Consider the following 21307-nt stretch of genomic DNA (forward strand, 5'->3'; position numbering starts at 1 on the left):
GACCTACATCTTCTACCATACAATGCTTCGAACGGTGCCATTTGGATACTAGCATGGAAGTTGTTGTTGTAAGCAAATTCTATGAGCGGCAAATGGTCATCCCAACTACCCTTGAAATCAATAGTACAAGCACATAACATGTCTTCAAGCGTCTGAATAGTCTGCTCTGCTTGCCCATCGGTTTGTGGATGAAAAGTTGTGCTAAGGTTTACCTGCGTACCCAAACCTTGATGAAACTTCTTCCAAAAGTGGGCTGTAAACTAAGCCCCACGATCTGAAATGATTGAGACTAGAGTGCCATGCAACCTGACTATTTTTTTGATATACAGCTGAGCATACTGTTCCGCTGTGTCGGTAGATTTAACTGGCAAGAAATGCGCTGATTTCGTGAGTCGATCCACGATCACCCAAATTCAGTCGAATTTACGCGGAGTACGCGGCAACCCTACCACAAAATCCATGTTAATCATCTCCTATTTCCACATTGGAATTTCTATGCACAGAGCCAATCCACCGGGCCTTTGATGTTTGGCCTTCACTTGTTGACAATTCAGATATTTCGCCACAAAATCTGCCACATCCCTCTTCATGTTGTTCCACCAATAAATTTCCTTGAGATCATGATACATTTTTGTAGAACCTGGGTGCACGGAATACCTGGAAGTGTGAGCCTCTGCCATGATCCTTTCCCGAAGACCGTCGATATCAGGAACACACAGGCGGTCTTGGTACCGTAGGGTACCATCATTCATGCCAACGGAAAAAGCTGTGGTCTTGTGTTTATGAATCCCCTCCTTCAGTTGTGCTAACAACGGATCGTTAAATTGCTTCTCTTTCACCTCTGCCACGAGCGATGATTCAGCCCCATTCTATACAATTACTCCTCCTTCATTAGAGTCTGCAAGGCGAACTCCCAAACTGGACAATTGATGAACCTCCCTGGCTAACGGTCTCTGATATGCCTCCAAATGAGTCAAACTTCCCATGGATTTTCGACTAAGAGCGTCTGCCACAACATTAGCCTTCCCCAGGTGATAGAGAATATCAATGTCATAGTCCTTTGAGTAATTCTAGCCATATTCGTTTCCTTAGATTTAACTCCTTCTGCTTGAAAATATATTGAAGGCTCTTGTGGTCCGTGAATACATCTACATGGACCCCGTATAGATAATGTCGCCAAATCTTTAGTGCGAACACCACCGCTGCAAGCTCTAAGTCATAAGTTGGATAGTTCTTTTCATGATTCTTGAGTTGCCTAGAAGCGTAGGCTATAACCTTTCCATGTTGCATCAGCACACACCCAAACCCGACTCTCGAAGCATCGCAATACACCACAAATCCCTTTGTATCCTCTGGCAGGGCTAATACCGGTGTTGTTGTCAACCTTGATTTCAATTCTTGAAAACTCTTTTCACAAGCATCGGACCATTGGAATTTAACTGCTTTCTGCGTCAACTTAGTCAAAGGGGAGGCGAGGGTAGAGAATCCCTCCACAAACCTCCGATAATACCCCGCTAAACCCAAGAAGCTACGGATCTCCATCGGGGTCGTGGGTCTAGGCCAATCTTTTACTGCTGCAATCTTCTGGGGATCCACCTGAATCCCTTCACTGGAAACAACATGGCCCAGAAAGGTAACGGACTCCAACCAAAATTCACATTTTGAAAATTTAGCATACAACTGGTGCTGATAAAGGGTCTGCAGAACTGCCCTGAGGTGATCGGCATGATCCTCCTGGCTCCGCGAATAAACAAGGATGTCATCAATGAAAACAATCACAAAGGAGTCTAGAAATGGCTTGAAGACCCGATTCATAAGATCCATGAAAGTTGTCGGGGCGTTGGTTAGCCCAAAAGACATGACCAAGAATTCAAAGTGACCATAGCGAGTTCTGAAAGCGGCCTTAGGAATATCCTGCTCTCTGATCTTCAATTGGTGATACCCGAACCGTAGATCAATTTTGGAGAAGAACCTTGCACCTTGCAATTGGTCGAACAAATCATCTATCCGAGGCAAAGGATATTTATTCTTGATGGTGACCTTGTTAAGCTGCCGATAATCAATACACATCCGGAGCGACCCATCCTTTTTCTTAACAAAAAGAACCGGAGTACCCCACGGCGACACACTTGGCGGTATGAACCCCTTTTCTAATAAATCCTTCAGCTGCTCCTTTAACTCCCTTAACTCCACTGGCGCCATCCTGTATGGTGGAATAGATATTGGTTGCGTATCTGGCAATACATCAATCCCGAAATCAATCTCCCTATCTGGTGGGATCCCTGGAAGCTCGTCCGGAAACACTTCAAGAAATGCATTCACGACTGGCACGGACTCGGGGGCAGACACTTCTGAAGTGGTGTCCGCCACCCGGACCAAATGGTAGACACACCCCTTCATAATCATCTTTAAAGCCTTAAGGTAGGAAATAAACCTACCTTTCGGCACCACACCATTTCCCTTCCACTCAATAACCGGCTCATTAGGGAACTCAAGCCTCATGACTCTCGTTCGACAGTCAAGTTTAGCAAAGCACGAATAGAGCCAGTCCATTCCCATAATCACATCAAAATCCACCATTCCAAGCTTAATAAGATCGGTCGTGGTAGCACGACCATATACCGTGACAACATAATTCCTATAAACTCACGCGGCTGTGATAGAATCACCAACCAGAGTTGATACAGAGAATGGCTCATGAAGCTGTTCGGGTTCTACCCCAAAACGTGAAGCAATGAATGGGGTGACATAAGACAAAGAGGACCCCAGATCAATAAGAGCATAACAATCAATGGCCTGAATAGACAAGATATCTGTGACAATATTTGGAGAAGCCTCTGCACTCTGGCGACCACTCAAAGCGTAAAATCAGCTAGGTCCACTTCTACCACGAGCTCCACCCCTAATTGCACCATGCCCTGCTGGAGCTGGAGGGCGCGCAGATGATGTAGCAGCTGAAGAACCGGATGGCTGAGCAAATCCCCTACCTGTGCCCTGTCTGGGCGCATGACAGTCCCACTGGATATGACCTCTCACCCCGCATCTATAACACATCGGGATATCCAAATAACAAGCCTCCGTATGGAATCTCCCACACTTGGGGCATAGAGCTCCCCCTGCTGCTGTGATCCCCCTCCTGGACGACCGGACTGATGGGGTCTCCTGCTATCTGAACCTGGTCTCAAGCGACTGCTCTGCTGATAACTGTGCACAGATGGCGGTGCGCTCGCTGAGGACTGAGCATATGACTGGGATGACCCTGATGCCCCCTTCTCTGAACTGGTCTCCCTGAGTGACCCACTGATCGGGCCCTGTTGTTACTCTCCCTTTCTGCCCGTATTTTCAACTTCCTAGCCTCTGTGGCCTGAGCGAATCCCACAATCTTCCCATAATTCATATCTGAGTGTAAGGCCGTTGTAGCAGCCTCGTTCACCACCAAGGGCCTAAGACCCTGAACAAATCGCCAAACTCGATCACCCGTGGTCGACACTAACTGGGGAGCATACTTGGACAATCTCACAAACTCCATGTGGTACTCCCAAACACTCATACTGCCCTGCTTGAGGACCTCAAACTCAGTGGCACGAGCCGCCATTGTCTCGGCAGGCAAGAAGTGATCCATGAATGCATCTACAAACTCATCTCATCTAGCTGGAGGTCTTTCCTCCCCACGGGAATCCTCCCACATCTCGAACCATGAATACGCTGCTCCCCTCAACCTGTATGAAGCCAACTCAACCCCCTCCGTCTCTGTAGCCTTCATCACTCGAAGGGTCTTATACATTTCATCAAGGAAATCCTGCGGATCGGCCTCTTGGTCTGTGCCTGTGAACTCTGGAGGGGCCAACCGCATAAACTGGTTGACTCTAGAGCTGGCAGAATCTCCCTGTCCGCTGGAGGACGTAGGGGCATCATCGGATCTCTGGGCCTGAGTGGCCACTAACTGGGTCAACATATGGATGGCTCCTCTAAGGTCCCCATCAGAAACCCCGGGACCGAAAACTGGAACTGCATCAAGATCTGGAATATCAGCGGGAGGGATGGTAGCACCCTCTGCCGCAGCTGGAACAAGAATACTTGGATCTGGAATAAATGGTCCAGGCAGATTCAAGACCGGCACTTTACCGCACGATATAGAGTAACAAAGAAGAAGGTAATTTCCTAAATGTCCATGTAGCCTCCAACTTATAGATGTGGTCGACAACACACCTATAAGAAGGACTCTACTAGAAACGGCTCTGAGACATCCTAGGACCCTTTTAAAACCTTAGGCTCTGATACCAAGTTTGTCACGCCCCAAAACCGAGGGGCGCGACCGGCACTAGACCGAGCAGCCCCAGCCAAGCGGACCTGGGTGCCTTTCTTATTCCACGTGTTACCCCGCATTTCCATTTCCCATTATCCAAGTGAAATAGCCATTTATAAATTTAAACACATTCTTACGAGATTTACATAGCATACATAGTTACTTAGCGTGCTTTACAAGTTATACTGCCCAAAATACATAAGTACATAACCCACATTTCCTGTCTACGGAGCCTCTAGGTATACAAAAGAGTGATACAATACTTGCCATTAACAAGGCTCCAGCTATACCTTACACCAAAAACCAAAACAAGACTCCAAAATTAAAAGCGGCATGAGCCACACAAGGCTCCGAGAGGAAAAGGGCTCACCAATGCTTCTGGCGGAAAGTGAAAGGGAGCTACGGTCGGTGGACTGGAGTACCCGCTATGGATCCACCTACAATCATAACACGAATGTAGTGCCCCCGGCAAAAGGGACGTCAACACATTTTAATTGTACTGGTATGTATGAACAAACTTGCCCTAAGTAAACTCAAACCATACACAAGTAACAAGTAGTCATGGAACCAACAATCAAATACACATGAAAGAAAACCATCAAGCCAAACAAGTTACAATCTCTCCATTTCCCCTTCAACATTTTCACATCAATGATTTCACAACTTTCTCATATTTTCATTTCAATAGTGATTTCGATCACTTTTCCACCCTTATTACCTCGGCCACCCTTATCACCACAACCCACACCTTATTACTTCGTGTTGCGGTGCGCAACCCGATCCCACCGAACAATCACAATTCACAAACAACACAACAACAATAACAACAACAACAACAACAACAACAACAACAACAACAACAATTCACAAAGAACGACAACAACAATTCTCAAAGAATTTCTATAGCCATCAATACTATTTCCATCATATTCAACAACTCATATGCATTTTATGTCACCGTGATAATTGCCAATACAAGCCATATATGTTCTTACCACAATTGTTCCAACTGCATCATTTACGATTTCCTTCCATCATTTGTTTCTCAACTCTTACCACATAACACATTCGCAATCACACATTTGGTTTATTGACAATTACGTACACCATTATATTGGGAGACTTAACCACGATCAATCAAATCATACCAATCACAAGAATTCCACAAATAATCCACGTAGATATCACATACAAAATATTCGTACACCAAACAAAGTGACTTTACAAAGGTCAAAGTTAGCCATACATACGTTTCTTGATCTTTCCTTTAATTACTACGATATTCCGGAAATTCTAGCAACTTCAATCTATTTTGAGACATAAAAAAATTTGAACACAAATTAGGAAGATATTCATAATTCTAGCTCATTTGAGAATTTTATCAATTACTAGTTGTGCATCTTGATTTCAAATCTCTTTTACAAGATTCCCTTCATTTGTCAACCCAATCTTTACTTGTTTATATTCAACAATCTTCCCACAAATCTAATTTATCCATGCATGAATAATGAATACTCTCACATCCAAAAATCATCTTACTAATTACCCATTTCTAGTTAGATTTCAAAGTTGAAGAATTGGGAAAAAGAAATTCTTACCTCTTTGAAGCCTTAGCAACCCTTTGATGCGATTTCAAGGTGTGATTCAAGGAAGAGTAGTGAAATATTTAGTTTTCCCCTTTCCTCTCTCTAGAATCGCTCTCCCTTCACTCTAGAATACCAGAAATTTCCCCAAAAATAAACCTCAATCGAGTTAAATGAAATGGGGTTCGGGTCTTAAAAACCCATTTTTTTGTACTGTCGCGCCGCATAGGGCGCCGCGGGGCACGGGGCGTCGGTGCAACATGTGTCTGGAAATGAAATTTCGGACCATACTGGAATTACTACTGGCCGGGCGCCGCATGGGGCGCCGCGGTAGTTCAAATTTCTGCGTTGCTTTGGTAATTTGGTCATAACTTTGTGTAGGAATGTCCGAATGACGAACGGTTTGAAGTGTTGGAAACTAGACTTAAAGACCTTTTATTTGATAGGTTGTACATTACACAAATCCTTATATAACTGGAGATATAATTGTCCAAAGTGAGGTCTAGTGCGCACTCATTTGCAACTTTCATTTATTATGAATTTTATAACTTGGCTTAGACTTAGGCCTCTCCTTAGACCCCAATTCACTTCTAATATGACTTATACACTTATTAATATATCCAATTGATATCCATAATATCCTTAATCCTCATTTGTATGCAAGATAAAATATTTAGCCTACCTTGGCACCACGAAGTCTTGAATTACTAAGCAAAATTTTCTGGGGCTTTACAGTACGACATCAAATTTATACTAGCCCCCAAGTAACAAAGGGCCTTGGCAAAATCCGTACTTTCGATAGTACAAGGGATAGTAAAAGCTCTGGGATCCTCAAGCTTGGGTGCCATTGAATGCACTATGGCACTCACTTGATGAGTCATTTTAATTGTTTCACACTCCATCGACCTATTCTTTGTTACCAAATCTTTCATGAAATTAGCATACCCTGGCATTTGCTCAAGTGCCTCCACCAAAGGCACATTGATTGTGAGGCTCTTCATCATGTCAATGAACTTTTTGAATTGATTGTCACTCTTTTGCTTTGCTAACCGTTGAGGATAAGGTTGAGGTAGCCTAGGCAAAGGTGCCTTAGCCTTTGGTACAACCGGCTCGGGCATGTCAATCACGTGTTCCCTAGACGGGTTCACGACATCTTGAGTCTCTACCTCAGTTTCATCATCAATATCAATCCGCACATCATTGTTCACATTTTAATTAACCACATCATCAACAATCAAAGGTACATCATCATCCCGCAACTCAACATCTTCATCCACAACTTGTTTTTGCTTTGAGACATTCACATCACCGCCTCTTCCACTTTTTGTTGTAACCGCCATCACATGATTATTATTCCCACCCTTCGGGTTCACTATCATATCACTTGGTAGAGCACCCTTGGGACGAGTATTCAACGTTTGAGAGATTTGGCCTAATTGCACCTCCAAGTTCTGGATAGATGTATTATGAGAAGCCAATTGGGCATCAGAATCTTGGTTCTTTTTCATCATTTGCTCGAACATGCTTTCAATTCTTCCCATATCACCTCCGGAAGAACTAGAACCTTGAGAAAGGAAAGGGGGTGGATTGCTCGGTTGTTGATACATTGAGGGCCTTTGAAAGCCTTGCCCCGGTTGCCTTGGTTCCCGCTATTATTCCACCCTCCTTGATTGTTGTTGTTGCTCCAATTATTGTTGTTCCCGTTCCAATTGCCTTGATTTCTACCTTGATTACCCCAATTGTTGTTTTGATTGTTGTTTTTCCAATTGCCACCACCTTGTTGTTAGTTGTTGTTATTCCAATTTCCTTTGCCTTGTTGTTTATTACCCCAATTTCCTTGAGGTCGCCATTGTTGGTTGGAAGAGTTGCTTCTATTACCTTGATAGTTGTTGACATATTGAACCTCTTCACTTTGGTCATCATAACACTTATTTGAAAACCCACTACCATCATTGTCATATTGTTCACAATTCCCTTGAGATTGTTGCCCTCTTTGCCTTCTCTTAAGCATAGTGACACCTTTCATTGCATTGACTTGGCATGGACTTTGGATTTGTTGTAACTGCACCTTCTCCAGTTGATTCATAGTTGTTGTAAACTCGGCAATAGCTTGGCCATGATCGTGTAATTCCTTATGCAAATGGATGACCATGGGGTCACCTTGGGGCACATTTGCTCGGCTTTGCCATGCCGAAGAGGTGTCGGCCATTTCATCAAGTGCATCACATGCCTTTTGGAAAGAAAGTTTCATAAAGTTCCCTCCGGCCAATTGGTTCACAATGCATTGAGTCGTGGTGTTGATGCCCCGATAAAAGGTTTGTTGAATCATAGCCTCAGTCATGTCGTTATTAGGGCACTCTTTCACCATTGTTCTATATCTTTCCCATATCTCGTGCAAAGGTTCCGTTGGCTCTTGCTTAAAGGCTAGAATTTCATCCCGAAGAGCCGCCATATGACTTGGAGAAAAGAACTTGGCAATAAATTTGTCCGCCAATTCATCCCATGTTGTAATAGAATGATTGGGGAGCCTTTCTAACCAATCCAATATTTTACCCCGAAGAGAGAACGTGAAAAGCCTCAATCTCAATGCATCCTCGGACACGTTTGTCTACTTGCTACCCCAGCATGTATCCACAAACCTCTTCAAGTGCTTGTAGGCATTTTGATCGGAAGCATCCGTGAAATACCCTCTTTGTTCTAGCAAGGTCAACATAACATTTGTGATTTGAAAGTTCCCCGCCGGATTCGGGTAGGAACAATAGCACTGGCATATCCTTGATTTGGTAAAACTCTGGGAGCCACTCTCGGCGGTTGCGGAGGAGGGTCTAGAATATTGTTGTTCTCATTTGCATTTATATTGTCATTTCGTCCTCTCCGAGGAACTTGAGGTAAGACATCATCTTGTTCTAGATCCTCTACCTCATCCCCCGCTATCACATTGCCGAGAGGGTCATTTGCATTAAGAGCCATTTGTACCTGATTGATCGACACAAACAGAATTAGTAAGCGAGAAGGAAAGAGAATCAAAACAAAAAACTAAATAAACAGATAGTGAACACCGTAAGCTCCCCGGCAATGGCACCAAAAAGTGATTGCTGCCAACTCGACGCTACCCCGTTCATGATTTAGAGTTGGCTGCCATAGTTCATGCGTTAAAGATTTGGAGGCATTACTTGGATGGTGTATCTTGTAAGGTGTTTACTGATCATCGTAGTCTCCAATACTTGTTCAAGCAGAAGGATCTCAATTTGAGGTAGCGGAGGTGGTTGGAGTTGCTAAAGGATTATGATATTACTATATTGTACCACCCAGGAAAGGCTAATGTGGTGGATGATGCTTTGAGCCGAAAGGCGATGAGTATGGGGAGTTTGACATATATTCCAGTTGGGGAGAGACCTCTTGCAGTTGATGTTCAGGCCTTGGCCAATCAATTCATGAGGTTAGATATTTCGGAGCCTAGTCGGGTATTTGCTTGTGTGGTCTCTCGGTCTTCATTATATGATCGCATCAGAGAGCTCTAGTATGATGATCCGCATTTGCTTGTCCTTAAGGACAGAGTTCAGCACGATGGTGCCAGAGATGTGACCATTGGCGATGATGGGGTGTTGAGGATGCAGGACCGGATATGTGTGCCCAATATAGATGGGCTTTGGGAGTTAATTCTGGAGGAGGCCCATAGCTTGCGATATTCCATTCATCCTGGTGTCGCGAAGATGTATCAGGATCTGAGACGATATTATTGGTGTAGAAGAATGAAGAAAGACATTATGGGATTTGTAGCTTAGTGTCTCAATTATCAGTAGGTGAAATATGAGCATCAGAGACCGGGTGGCTTGCTTTAGCAGGTGGATATTCCGGAGTGGAAGTGGGAGCGGATCACCATGAACTTTGTAGTTGGCCTCCCACGGACTTTGAAGAAGTTTGATGCTATTTGGGTGATTGTAGATCGGTTGACCAAGTTCGCGCACTTCATTCATATGTGTACTACCTATTCTTTAGAGTAATTGGCAGAGATTTATATTCGGGAGATTGTTCATTTGCATGGTGTCCCAGTTTCCATCATTTCAGATAGGGGCACTCATTTTACTTCACAGTTTTGGAGGTCGGTGCAGCGAGAGTTGGGTACTCAGGTTGAGTTGAGAACAGCGTTCCACCCTCAGACAGACAGGCAGTCCGAGCGCACTATTCAGATATTGGAAGACATGTTACGTGCTTGTGTTATTGATTTTAGAGGGTCATGGGATCAGTTTCTACCGCTTGCAGAGTTTGCTTATAACAACAGCTACTAGTCGAGTATTTAGATGGCTCCATATGAGGCTTTGTATGGGAGGCAATGTAGATCCTCAGTTGGTTGGTTTGCGTCGGGTGAGGCTAGGCTATTGGGGACAGACTTGGTGCAGGATGCTTTAGAAAAGGAGAAGGTAATTCAGGAGAGGCTTCGTACAGCACAGTCGAGACAAAAGAGTTATGCTGACAGGAAGGTTCGGGATGTGTCCTACATGGTTGGTGAGAAGGTTCTGTTGAAAGTTTCACCCCATGAAGGGTGTTATGAGGTTTTGGAAGAAGGGCAAATTGAGTCCTCGGTTCATTGGGCCTTTTGAGGTGCTTCGGAGGATTGGGGAGATGGCTTATGAGCTTGCTTTGCCACCCAGATTGTCGAGTGTGCATATGGTATTTCATGTTTCTATGCTCCGAAAGAATATTGGGGATCCGTCTCATGTTCTGGATTTATGCACGGTTCAGTTGGATGGTGATTTGACTTATGATGTGGAGCCAGTAGCTATTTTGGAGCATCAGGTTCGAAAGTTAAGATCAAAGTATATAGCTTCATTAAAAGTGCAGTGGAGAGGTCGGCCCGTGGAGGAGGCTGTCTGGGATACCGAGCGGGAGAAGTGGAGCAGATATCCTCACCTGTTTGAGGCTTCAGGTATGTTTCTTGACTCATTTAAGGACGAACGTTTATTTAAGAGGGGGAGGATGTGACGACCCGACCAATTATCTCATGAGTTACTGCTCTTTTTCCCCCATTTCTGGTTCTTATTGCTTTTTATATCGGTTCCATATGTGATCGGGTTGGTTGGCTTGGGTTCGGAAAGGTTTTGAGAAGGTTTGAGATACTTAGTCTCTTTTGAGGAAACTTAAGTTGAAAAAGTCAACCGGATGTTGACTTATGCGTTAGAGGGCTCGGATATGAGTTCCGTTCGGATAGCTTCGGGAGGTGATTTGGGACTTGGGAGCGTGATCAGAATGTATTTTGGAGGTCCGGAGTAGATTTAGGCTTGAATTGGCTAAATTGGATTTTTGGCATTTTCCGGTTGATAGGTGAGATTTTGATATAGGGGTCAGAATGGAATTCCGGGAGTTTCAGTAGTTCCGTTGTGTCATTTGGGATGTGTGTGCAAAATTTCAGGTCATTCGGACGTGGTTTGGTAGACTTTTTGATCAAAAGCGTAATTTAGAAGATTTTGGAATTCTTAGGCTTGAACCCGATGCGAATTTGGTATTTTGATGTTGTTTTGAGCGTTCCGAAGGTTGGAACAAGTTTGAGTGATATTATGGGATATGTTGGCATGTTTGGTTAAGGTCCTGAGGGCCTCGGGTGAGTTTCGGGTGGTCAATCGGACAATTTTATGTTTTGGAAAAATGCAGAAAACTGTTGTTCAGTGTTGCAGACAAATGACCTTCGCGTTAGCGAGTAGGCCCTTGCATTCATGGAGGGATAGCAGGCGAGGCTAAGGATTTAGCCTTTGCGTTCGCGAGGGAGGCTCCGCTTTCGTGAAAGGCTGGGATCTTGTGCATCGCGTTCGCGAGGTATCAGATGCGTTCGCGTAGAGAAAGTTGAGCAGCTGGGGTTCAGGTGGAATTGTTCTTCGCATTTGTGGAAAGGGAGTCGCGTTCGCAGTGAGTAAGGATGATAAGCCTTCGCGTTCGCGAGCTGGGTTTCGCGATTGTGATGAAGGAATTTTGGTCAAAGTAAGTTTGTGCTTCGCGAACGCGAGGCGTTGACTGCATTCGCAAAGAAGGATGTGATGCTTGGGCAGAATGTTTAAATAGTCATTTGGTCCGCGATTTTGGGGTTAACTTCCACCATTTTTGAGCGATTTTGGAGCTTTTTGAAGAGGATTGAAGAAGGATTCAAGGGGAAATACTTGGAGGTAAGATTTATGGACTTAATACTCGATTCTAATGTGAATTCTACCTAATTAATCATGGAATTTAAGCCTAATATTGAAGAACTAGGGCTTGTAATTTGAGACCTAGAATTTGGGATTTGAGGAGTCGTTTGTCGTTGGATTTTGATACTTTTGGTATGAATGAAGGGAGTGATAAAGAGTCCATTGATGTAATTTTTATCGAAATTCGAGACATGGGCCCGGGGGTCGGGTTTGGCCAATTTCAGGATTTGTATTGTAATTTGATTTCTTTTGAGTGGGCTTTGTTCCCTTAACATATTTTGATGGTTTTGCACTGATTTTGGTTAGATTTGGAGCATCTGGAGGCCGATTCGAGGGGCAAAGGCATCACGAGCTAGAGATTTAGACCGGGTAGAGGTGAGTAATGATTGTAAATGTTGTCCTGAGGGTATGAAACCCCGAATTGCACATCGTTGTGCTATATTGAGGTGACGCACACGCTAGATGACGAGCGTGGGGTCGTGCACTATTGGAGATTGTGACTTAGTCCATCCCGAATGATTGTTTTACCGCGTATTTGACTGAAAACTGTTTGCTATCATCATGCTTGGGCTGAATGCCATATTTGGACCTTGAGCCAACTATTTGAACCCTTAGGGGATTTTTACTAATATTCCTCACTATTTGACTTTATACTTGTACTCAGTCGTATATTCTACTGTTTTTCATAACTCGGCCATGTTTACTCTGTTTTAACACTTAAAATGATATTTTAAATGATATTTTGGATTGAGCATCATGTTTTAGCGTTGCCCGAATGGCTTATGAGATTCTGACTAAGTAAGGTCGAGGGCCTGTGTTGTGAGGATACACTGATTTATGATTATGAAGCCGAGGGCATGCGATTGTACACCACGAGGTGGCTTGTTGATATGAGGTCAAGAGCATATACGATTATGCCATGAGATGGCTTGATATTGCGGTTGGTCCGTAAGGGGACCATCTAGGAGTCTGCACACCCCAATGAGTGCGGGTACCCATTGTGATGTGAGATATAGCCCGAGGGGCTGGTATTGTTCCATATGTTGCCCGATGGCTGATTCTGTTGGTATTGTGCCCAAGGGGCGGTTCTTTATGTGTTTATCTTTCCTAGTTGCCTACCATTTACTTGCTTAACTGTTAAAAATGCATTCCAAAGAAGTTTTAACTAAACTAACGTGACTTTACCTATCTTCCACTGTTTCATTGCTTTTACTTCTTCTTTATAGTCTGTTGATGTGCCTTTACGTGATTTCTTATTACTCAGTCTGCATTTATTATTATTACTCACTGAGTTGGAGTACTCACTTTACTCCCTTCACCCCGTGTGCAAATTCAGGCACATCGGGTCCTACTTGCGAGGGTTGAGAGCTTTCCAGCAGATCCCGGAGATTCACTAGGTAGCTACTCGGCGTTCGCAGCCCAGTGCTTCTTCCTCTATCTTATTTTCTCCTATTTTTAGTTATGTAATAGTGGTGTAAACTCTTTCAGGCTTGTAGTTTCTATGATGGATGCTCATGACTGGTGACACCCCGATGTCGGGCTATGTCTTTTTCCGTAACTAATTTACCCTATTTTGGGATTTTTATTATAATGTTAAAGACTTAGTTTTATTACTTAATTCCTTAAAAATGAATTGGGAATGTGTCGGCTGGCCTTGTCTTCACGAGAGGTGACATCATGACCGGGTCTGGATTTAGGGTCGTGACAGATTTTCACTTGCAGATTTTTAATATCCACAAATTAGTGTTTAAATAAAGTTGATATCGAAACATAAATTCAATTTCCATAAATTTTCCGTTTCAAGTTCAAATACTTTTTCATTAATATCAACCGAAATATTATCTAGCCTATCAATATTCTTACAATTACAAATTTAACTATTGTTGATAGTAACTACATCCCCTCATAAAAAATTTTAAAAGGAAAATAAAGACTATTGGACGTCTTCTTCTTCTTCAGTCCTCTCGGCGCAAGTTAAACTAACGTGCATCGATCTTGGTCATGACTGGAAAAAAGGCTCGAGGTAGACCTAATAAGCAACAAATTAAGGTGGATGACAAAATTCCAAAGCTAAATACCATAGGAAGGTACTCAACAGTGGTTATAGAGTCTATTTCTAGAGCTTCGAAGATGCAAGCTAGATCTGTTAATCCCGCACAAATCCCTCATGGAGATGCTTCAGGATCAGCTAGTCAACAACAGAAAAAGGCAAGTCAAATCCCAATCCCCATGCATGTCGACCTAAGGGGTAGTGTCACACCCCCTCTGCTCGAGCCGCTACAGTTCTATTGAAGAGCAAGGAGCAGGAAGTTGTATCTAAAGCTCTTTTACCTGTAGCAGTCACTATTCCATTACTAGAGGTGCATAAAGAGTCTACTTGGGCCGAAGTACTAACAGTTAACAGATCTGTTGCTAATGGTATGACATTGAGCTACATAACTCCTGAAATTGTAAAAGGAAACCTAGTGGTTAAGCTTGAAAAAATAGAAATTGAGAAGGAAAACTTGAAATGGTGAAAACCTGGATACAATTATATGAAGCGATACATTAATCAGATGTGGAACGCTGTGACTATGCCAGAATTATACTATCATGATGAAGGTTATTACATAGTCAGGTTTCATAGCATGGCCGATATGAAAGAAATTATATGTGTTGGTCCATACACAGTGAACAATAGATCTTTGATAATGAAACACTGGTCCCCACAATTTTATTTTGGCTCAGAATTCTTGACAGAAATACCTTTATGGTAAGGTTTCCTAAGCTGCCTATGAACTATTGGAGTGACAACTCATTGAGCAGAATTGCAATCACCATAGGAATTCCAATGTTTGTAGACAAGTGCACTGCCAAACAATCAAGAATTTTCTTTGCTAGAATCTTTATTGAAGTAAATGTTATGGGTATCAGTTATGGATGACTCATGCGCTATATTTGAGCAGGCTGTTAAATATGACTGGAAGCTAGAGTTTTGTGAAATGTGTCTTAAAACTGGGCATGACTGTGCAAAAATTTTCAAAAAGGGAGTTAAACAAGATCAACAACCCAGGAAAAGGAGACCACCATCAGTGAAGCGGATATGGAAAACTAAAGAAGCAACAATGGCTTCCACTTCAGAGGAAAGTCAAAAACAAGTGGAAGAATCAAGCAAGGAAGTAGAATGTACTTCTGAGTAACCTGAGAATCTGGAGGACAAGCAACTAGCAGAGGAAGGCCCACAAAGACAATTAGAAAAAGGGAAGGTTGCAGTTGAGATCAATGGGGTTCCAATAACCTATGCTAAAGCAATACTATCTCCTGGGAAACAAGGACCACAACAACAAACAAGTTTAGCTGTGATGGCTAACTTGAAACCACATGTCACAGGTGGTCAAGCTCATCATATCTAATGTCTTGAATGGCGTGGAACATAAGGGGTACCAACAAGAGATACAAACAAAAAGAGTTGTGTACCTATATAAAAGATAATAATATAAAGTTAGTTGGCTTAGTAGAAACTAGAGTTAAGAAGGATAAGGCTGACCATATAGCTCAGCTAGTGGTACCATGATGGCAAACTAGATACAATTATGAAGATGCACTTAATGGGAGGATTTGGATGTTATGGGATCCTAAATTTTATGACATAACAGTGCTAGATCAATATGCTCAAATAATGCACTGTAGTATAGTTGGCAGAAAGAATCCAATGAACTGCTTCATGATAGTAGTCTATGGATTCAACACCAATGATAAGAGGAAACCATTGTGGCAATAGTTACAAGCCTTAGCACCACAAAACACTAATCTATGGATCATCTGGGGAGACTTCATCTTAGTTTTGACAATACAAGATAGGCTTTATGGTAATCCAGTTGCAAACAATGAAGTGCAAGATTTTTCAGACTGTGTGCATGTGTTAAACTTGAATGAGTTGCCTCGGAAGGGAGATTTCTACACTTTATCAAACAAGAAACAAAGTGTTGATCGAGTCTATAGCAAATTTGATAGAGCTATAGAAAATGATGACTGGATGCAAACATATGGGTACATGAAAGTAGAATACAGACTTCCATTTATATCAGATCATGCTCTGATCGTAATAACAATGAAGAGAGTAGAACCAAGCGGTAAGATTCTATTTAGATTCTTTAATGTATGGATTGATTATCCAAACTTCCTGGCATTGGTAGAAGAAGTATGTAAAGAACATCATAATTCAGATCCTATGAAGAATGTCTGATACAAACTGAAGGCTCTAAGGCTATTATCGAAGCAATTAAAGGACACAGAGTTTAGAGGTATCAAAGAAAGATTGAAGCAAACTAGAAATAAGCTGCAGAGGATACAAGATCAAATGCTTAGCTGTTACTCAGATGAACTAGTTGCCGAAGAGAAACAACTCTTAGAGAATCTGGAAAAATTGTCATTAATAGAAGAAAGCATTCTTCAACAGAAATCTCGAGCTAAATGGATAAGACTAGAATATGCAAACTCCAAGTATTTATCAACAATTATGAAGTAAAGAAGACAAAGAAAAGTCATCACAGAACTTGTCAATGCTTTTGGAGATAGACTAACAGACCATCACCAGATCCAAGAAGATATCATTACCTTTTATAAATCCCTGATGGGATCAGCTGCAGCCCAATTACCTGCAGTAAACAAAAGGTAATGAAAATTAGACCAGTGCTCAATCATATGCAGTAGATTAGTCTCTATGCTGAAGTTACAGACCAAAAAATATATGAAGGGTTGTGTGCTATTTGAGATGATAAAGCACCAGGGGTAGATGGATATAATGCCTTATTCTTCAAAATAGCTTGGCCTCTTATAAAATCAAAAAAATTTCAAGTAGTTAAAGAATTCTTTCAAACAGGGAAGTTATACAGAGCAATCAACGGCACAACTATCACAATTCTTCCTAAAGTTCCTAACCTTTCAAGCATCAAAGAATACAGACCAATATCTTGCTGCACAGTACTATATAAACTCATTGCCAAGGTATTGGCCAACAGAATTCAGAAAGTTATTGCTTCAATAATTTCAGATACACAAGCAGGGTTCATCCTAGGTAGAAATGTGGCTGATAATGTCTTGCTTGCTCATGAGTTGGTCAAGGCTTATTCAAGGAAGAACATTTCACCAAGATGTCTCATCAAGGTGGATATCCAAAAGGTTTATGATACAGTGGATTGGAGATATTTATAGCAAATGCTAGAAGGTTTGGGCTTCCCAAACAAATTTACTAAGTGGATTATGGAATGTGTGAAAACTGTTAACTATACTATACTCATCAATGGAGAAACAACTAAACCATTTGATGCAACTAAAGGACTAAGGCAAGGGGATCCAATGTCACCTTTTTTGTTTGCTATGGCAATGTAGTACTTGAGCAGAAATTTGAAGACTTTGAAGCACGAAAAGGCATTCCATTATCATCCCATGTGTTCAAGGCTGGATTTAACTCACTTGAGTTTTGCGGATGATCTCTTACTATTTGTAAGAGGAGATGCTACATCTGTAGCATTACTACATGACAGATTCAATATTTTCTCAGGAGCATCAGGTCTTAAAGCTAACCTAGCCAAAAGCTCTATTTACTATGGAGGAGTTAACCTAGAAGTGAAGCATAACATACATCAAAAACAAGGTTATAGTCAAGGATCTCTCCCTTTCAGATATCTGGGCATACCACTTGACACAAAGAAACTCTTTGTAATGCAATGGAAGCCACTCATTAACAAAACAGTGGCTAGAATATCCTCTTGGACAACAAAGAAGCTCTCATATGCAGGCAGAATCCAATTGGTGCAACATGTAATCTTTGATATTCAAGTTTATTGGTCACAAATCTTCATCATACCAGTTAAAGTTGTTGAAGCAATAGAGACCTATTGTAGAAGCTATGTGCGGTCGGGGGAGAATATAATCACTAAAAAAGCTTTAGCGGCACGAGATAGGATGTGTGCACCTAAAGCAACAGGGGGACTTAACTTGATCAACTTGGCATTATGGAATAAGGCAGCAATCACAAAAACATGCTGGGAATTGGCAAACAAGAAAGATAAGCTTTGGATCAAATGGATCAATAGCTACTAAATTAAGAATCAAATCTTTGCCATCATGGAAATACCAAAATAGGCATCTTGGATGGTAAGGAAAATATTTGGAGCAAGGGGTAATATGGATGGAATCAGTAATAGCCAAGCTAACCAAAGGAATGTAATCAAGCAGGTTTACTTGCAACTATTAGGAAAGCTGCCTAAAGTCCCATTGAAAGGTTTAATGTATCAGAATCAAGTACGACCAAAAGCAATCTTCACAATGTGGATACAAATAGAGGAAAGACTGCTCACTACTGATAGATTGAAGAACTGAGGAATACAAGTGGATGATACATGCTGCTTTTACAATCAAGCACCAGAAACAAGGGATCACATTTTTGCAGAATATGCATATGGTAGAAATATATGGTCCAGACTCATGCAATGGCTATAAGTACAACAATCATTTACAACATCATGGTCTGAATGGCAGAAGTGGATTGTAAAGAAAATAAAGGGGCAATCTCAACTGGCCAGGATACTCAAACTAGTTTTTGCAGAATATACACACACAATGTGGATTGAGAGAAATATAAGGATATTTGAGAAGAAAGCAACAACATGGGATGTCTTTGCAAGGAGAGTGGTCTGTATGTGCAATATTAGAGCTGAGGGTTATACTCGTATCCTTTTAACAAATGTAAATACTGAGTAGTTATCTTGAGAGAGAAATGTATAAAGGAGATTAGGAGGTAGGGAAGATATAAAGTGAGTTTTTTTCCAGTATGGAAGTAGGTCGTGGTAATTTACTGCTTTGTAAATATTTACAAGGGTGGTCAATACAAAGATTTTAATTACCAAAACAAAAAAACTACATCTGCCCATGACCATAGTGACTACTGACTAATAGTATGTTTGGCCCTTTTTTTTGTCAAAAGTATCTTTTCAAAATTAAAGTGTTTGTCCAAGCATTTATAAGAAAAGAATTACTTTTGAGTAGATGTAGAAGTAATTTTTGAAACGCAAAAAAAAATAGCTTCTTCCAAAAATATTTTTTTTAAAAGCATTTTTGAGGAAAATATACTTAAAAACACTTTATAAACTTGATCAAATATTAATTACTGTTTAAAAGTATTTTCAAATGGATTAGTCAAACATATAATGCTTTCACTAAAAGTAATTTTTTAAATTTTTAAAAAAATTTACGTTTTAAGATAAACTGATTTTAAAGTAAAAATTGCATGGGGTGCTCTATTTGGTCGCCACCTTTTAATTTATACCCGTTTTGTTTTTTCGTTTGCATCTGTACCCATTTTTTTTTATTGTTAAAAGCGTTTTAAAAAGACGATTTTACTCTTCAGGACTATTGACAAAACTGTAGACTGCAGGACAAAACTTCAGCATGTTTTGGCATGAAGTTTTAGCAAATGAACTAAATAACTTAAGCATGTTTAGTCAGAAGTTTTAGCAAATGAACTAAATAACTTAAGCATGTTTAGTCTGAAGTTTTAGCAAATGAACTAAATAACTCAAGCATGTTTAGTCAGAAGTTTTAGCAAATGAACTAAATAACTTAAGCATGTTTAGTCTGAAGTTTTAGCAAATGAACTAAATAACTTAAGCATGTTTAGTCTGAAGTTTTAGCAAATGAACTAAATAACTTTAATATGCATTAGTAAAAACTCATTAGAAAATTACATACTGCAAGACAAAAACATAAACATGTTTAGTCTAAAGTTTTCGCAAATCTATACTATATTAAAAGTACGAAGGCCTTTAGCGAAATATCGTTCGCCTTTTTTTACTCTTAAAAGTATATTTCATATTGGATAGAGCAGTAAATTAGTTATTTTCCTAATTTTTAATACTTTAAAATTAACTAAAATTTTGATTATTAAATTATTTCTTATTTGAACGATACCAAATACACTAAATCTCCTTTAATAAATAAACTACTAATATTTAGAAATTTGAGATCATTAACAAAATTCAAAGTCTATATTCATTTCCCAAAAAGAAAGTTCAACGTCTATATGAATGGAAAAAATCTTAAAGCCTACGACAAAGCATGCTTCCAACAATCATACCAAATCGGGTGGCAATTCACCTAAATACAAAATTAAGTTTTTTCTTTCTCCATTTATTCTAACAAATGACTAAATGTAGTTTTTATGAATGAGGTTGTAGATTACGCGATTTATCAAGAGTGTAAGTGTTATATTATTGTGGATTTTTATCAACTGGCTATCAAATTCATAATTTTTAAAAATAAAATATATAGTAAAAAGTGGACATAAATATAGGATACGGCCGTAAATCCCCCTCTTTTAACAGCATGACTAAACAGGCTATAAATAAATTCCAGCATCATTCCTTTTGTAGATTCTGCCTCAATATTTAACTCTTGTTGATAGTAGGAGCGCTAATTTGCCGAAATGTAATTGAAAACCAACAGGAATTATTATAATATTTTTAATATTTGGTTATAAAGATGGTATTAATACTAATATATTAAATTTTATGGTGTAGATCGTTCTTTTGAATTATTCGCGCATCGCGCGAGTACTAATACTGATTGAAAACCAACAAGAATTATTATAATGGCCTACGAATGCCTAGGGATGTGTGAGCTTTGGAACTATCGCCCGCGGACTCCCATACTCTATCTTCTAATTAATCTCATCTCTTTTGTTGGACCTTGGACCAAAATAAATTTTTTATAACAAACCTAAAAAACAAAAGTGAAATATTTTTAAGTACATTATCCAATAATATACTGCCGCGCCACCATTAATAATTTTATTTAATAAATTTTCTAAGACAAACAAAAAAATTAAAATTACTAGAGTCAATCGAACTCATATCCTGCATACTAGCTCTGCCCCTATACATGGCGGTCTTAATACATGAAAAATGGATAAATTTAGTCATATATTTAAAATCGAGCAATTATGTCATTCATTAAACTTATAGTCTCATTTTATAAATATTGTCACGAAACAATCTCATTTTTGTCTCTTTTCCTAATTGTGCTTCAATTTGAGAATAATTTTAACTCATTGCCTGAAGTTAATGAGTAAATTTAGAATTTTTTTCCCGAAAAATTTAATATGTAAAGTCTATTAATAGACAAGAAGGGTTGCTCTGATGGTAAGCAACTTCCACTTCCAACCAAGAGGTCGTGAGTTCGAGTCTCCCCAAGAGCAAGGTGGA

At 40.5% G+C, this 21307-nt stretch overlaps 1 protein-coding gene across 1 annotated transcript; it reads left to right on the plus strand.

Moving 5' to 3' along the window:
* The first annotated feature begins 14980 nt into the window (after window positions 1-14980).
* LOC142174643 (uncharacterized) lies at window positions 14981-18149 on the plus strand. The gene is made up of 5 exons (XM_075240475.1): window positions 14981-15230; window positions 15923-16245; window positions 16303-16547; window positions 17066-17225; window positions 17436-18149. Exons 1-5 carry the CDS (start codon window positions 14981-14983, stop codon window positions 18147-18149), a joined length of 1692 nt encoding a protein of 563 aa, XP_075096576.1.
* The last annotated feature ends 3158 nt before the right edge of the window (window positions 18150-21307 follow it).

Source organism: Nicotiana tabacum, chromosome 20 (assembly GCF_000715075.1).
Source record: "Nicotiana tabacum cultivar K326 chromosome 20, ASM71507v2, whole genome shotgun sequence".
Taxonomy (NCBI): Eukaryota; Viridiplantae; Streptophyta; class Magnoliopsida; order Solanales; family Solanaceae; genus Nicotiana; species Nicotiana tabacum.

Excerpts from the sequence above, each read along its gene's own strand:
- LOC142174643 (XM_075240475.1), top strand. The coding sequence starts at position 14,981 with ATGGATGACTCATGCGCTATATTTGAGCAGGCTGTTAAATATGACTGG. Across the intron at positions 16,246-16,302 it reads TCCTGGCATTGGTAGAAGAA|GCTCTAAGGCTATTATCGAA; the intron begins GTATGTAAAGAA and ends TACAAACTGAAG. Across the intron at positions 17,226-17,435 it reads TCAAGGTGGATATCCAAAAG|TACTTGAGCAGAAATTTGAA; the intron begins GTTTATGATACA and ends ATGGCAATGTAG.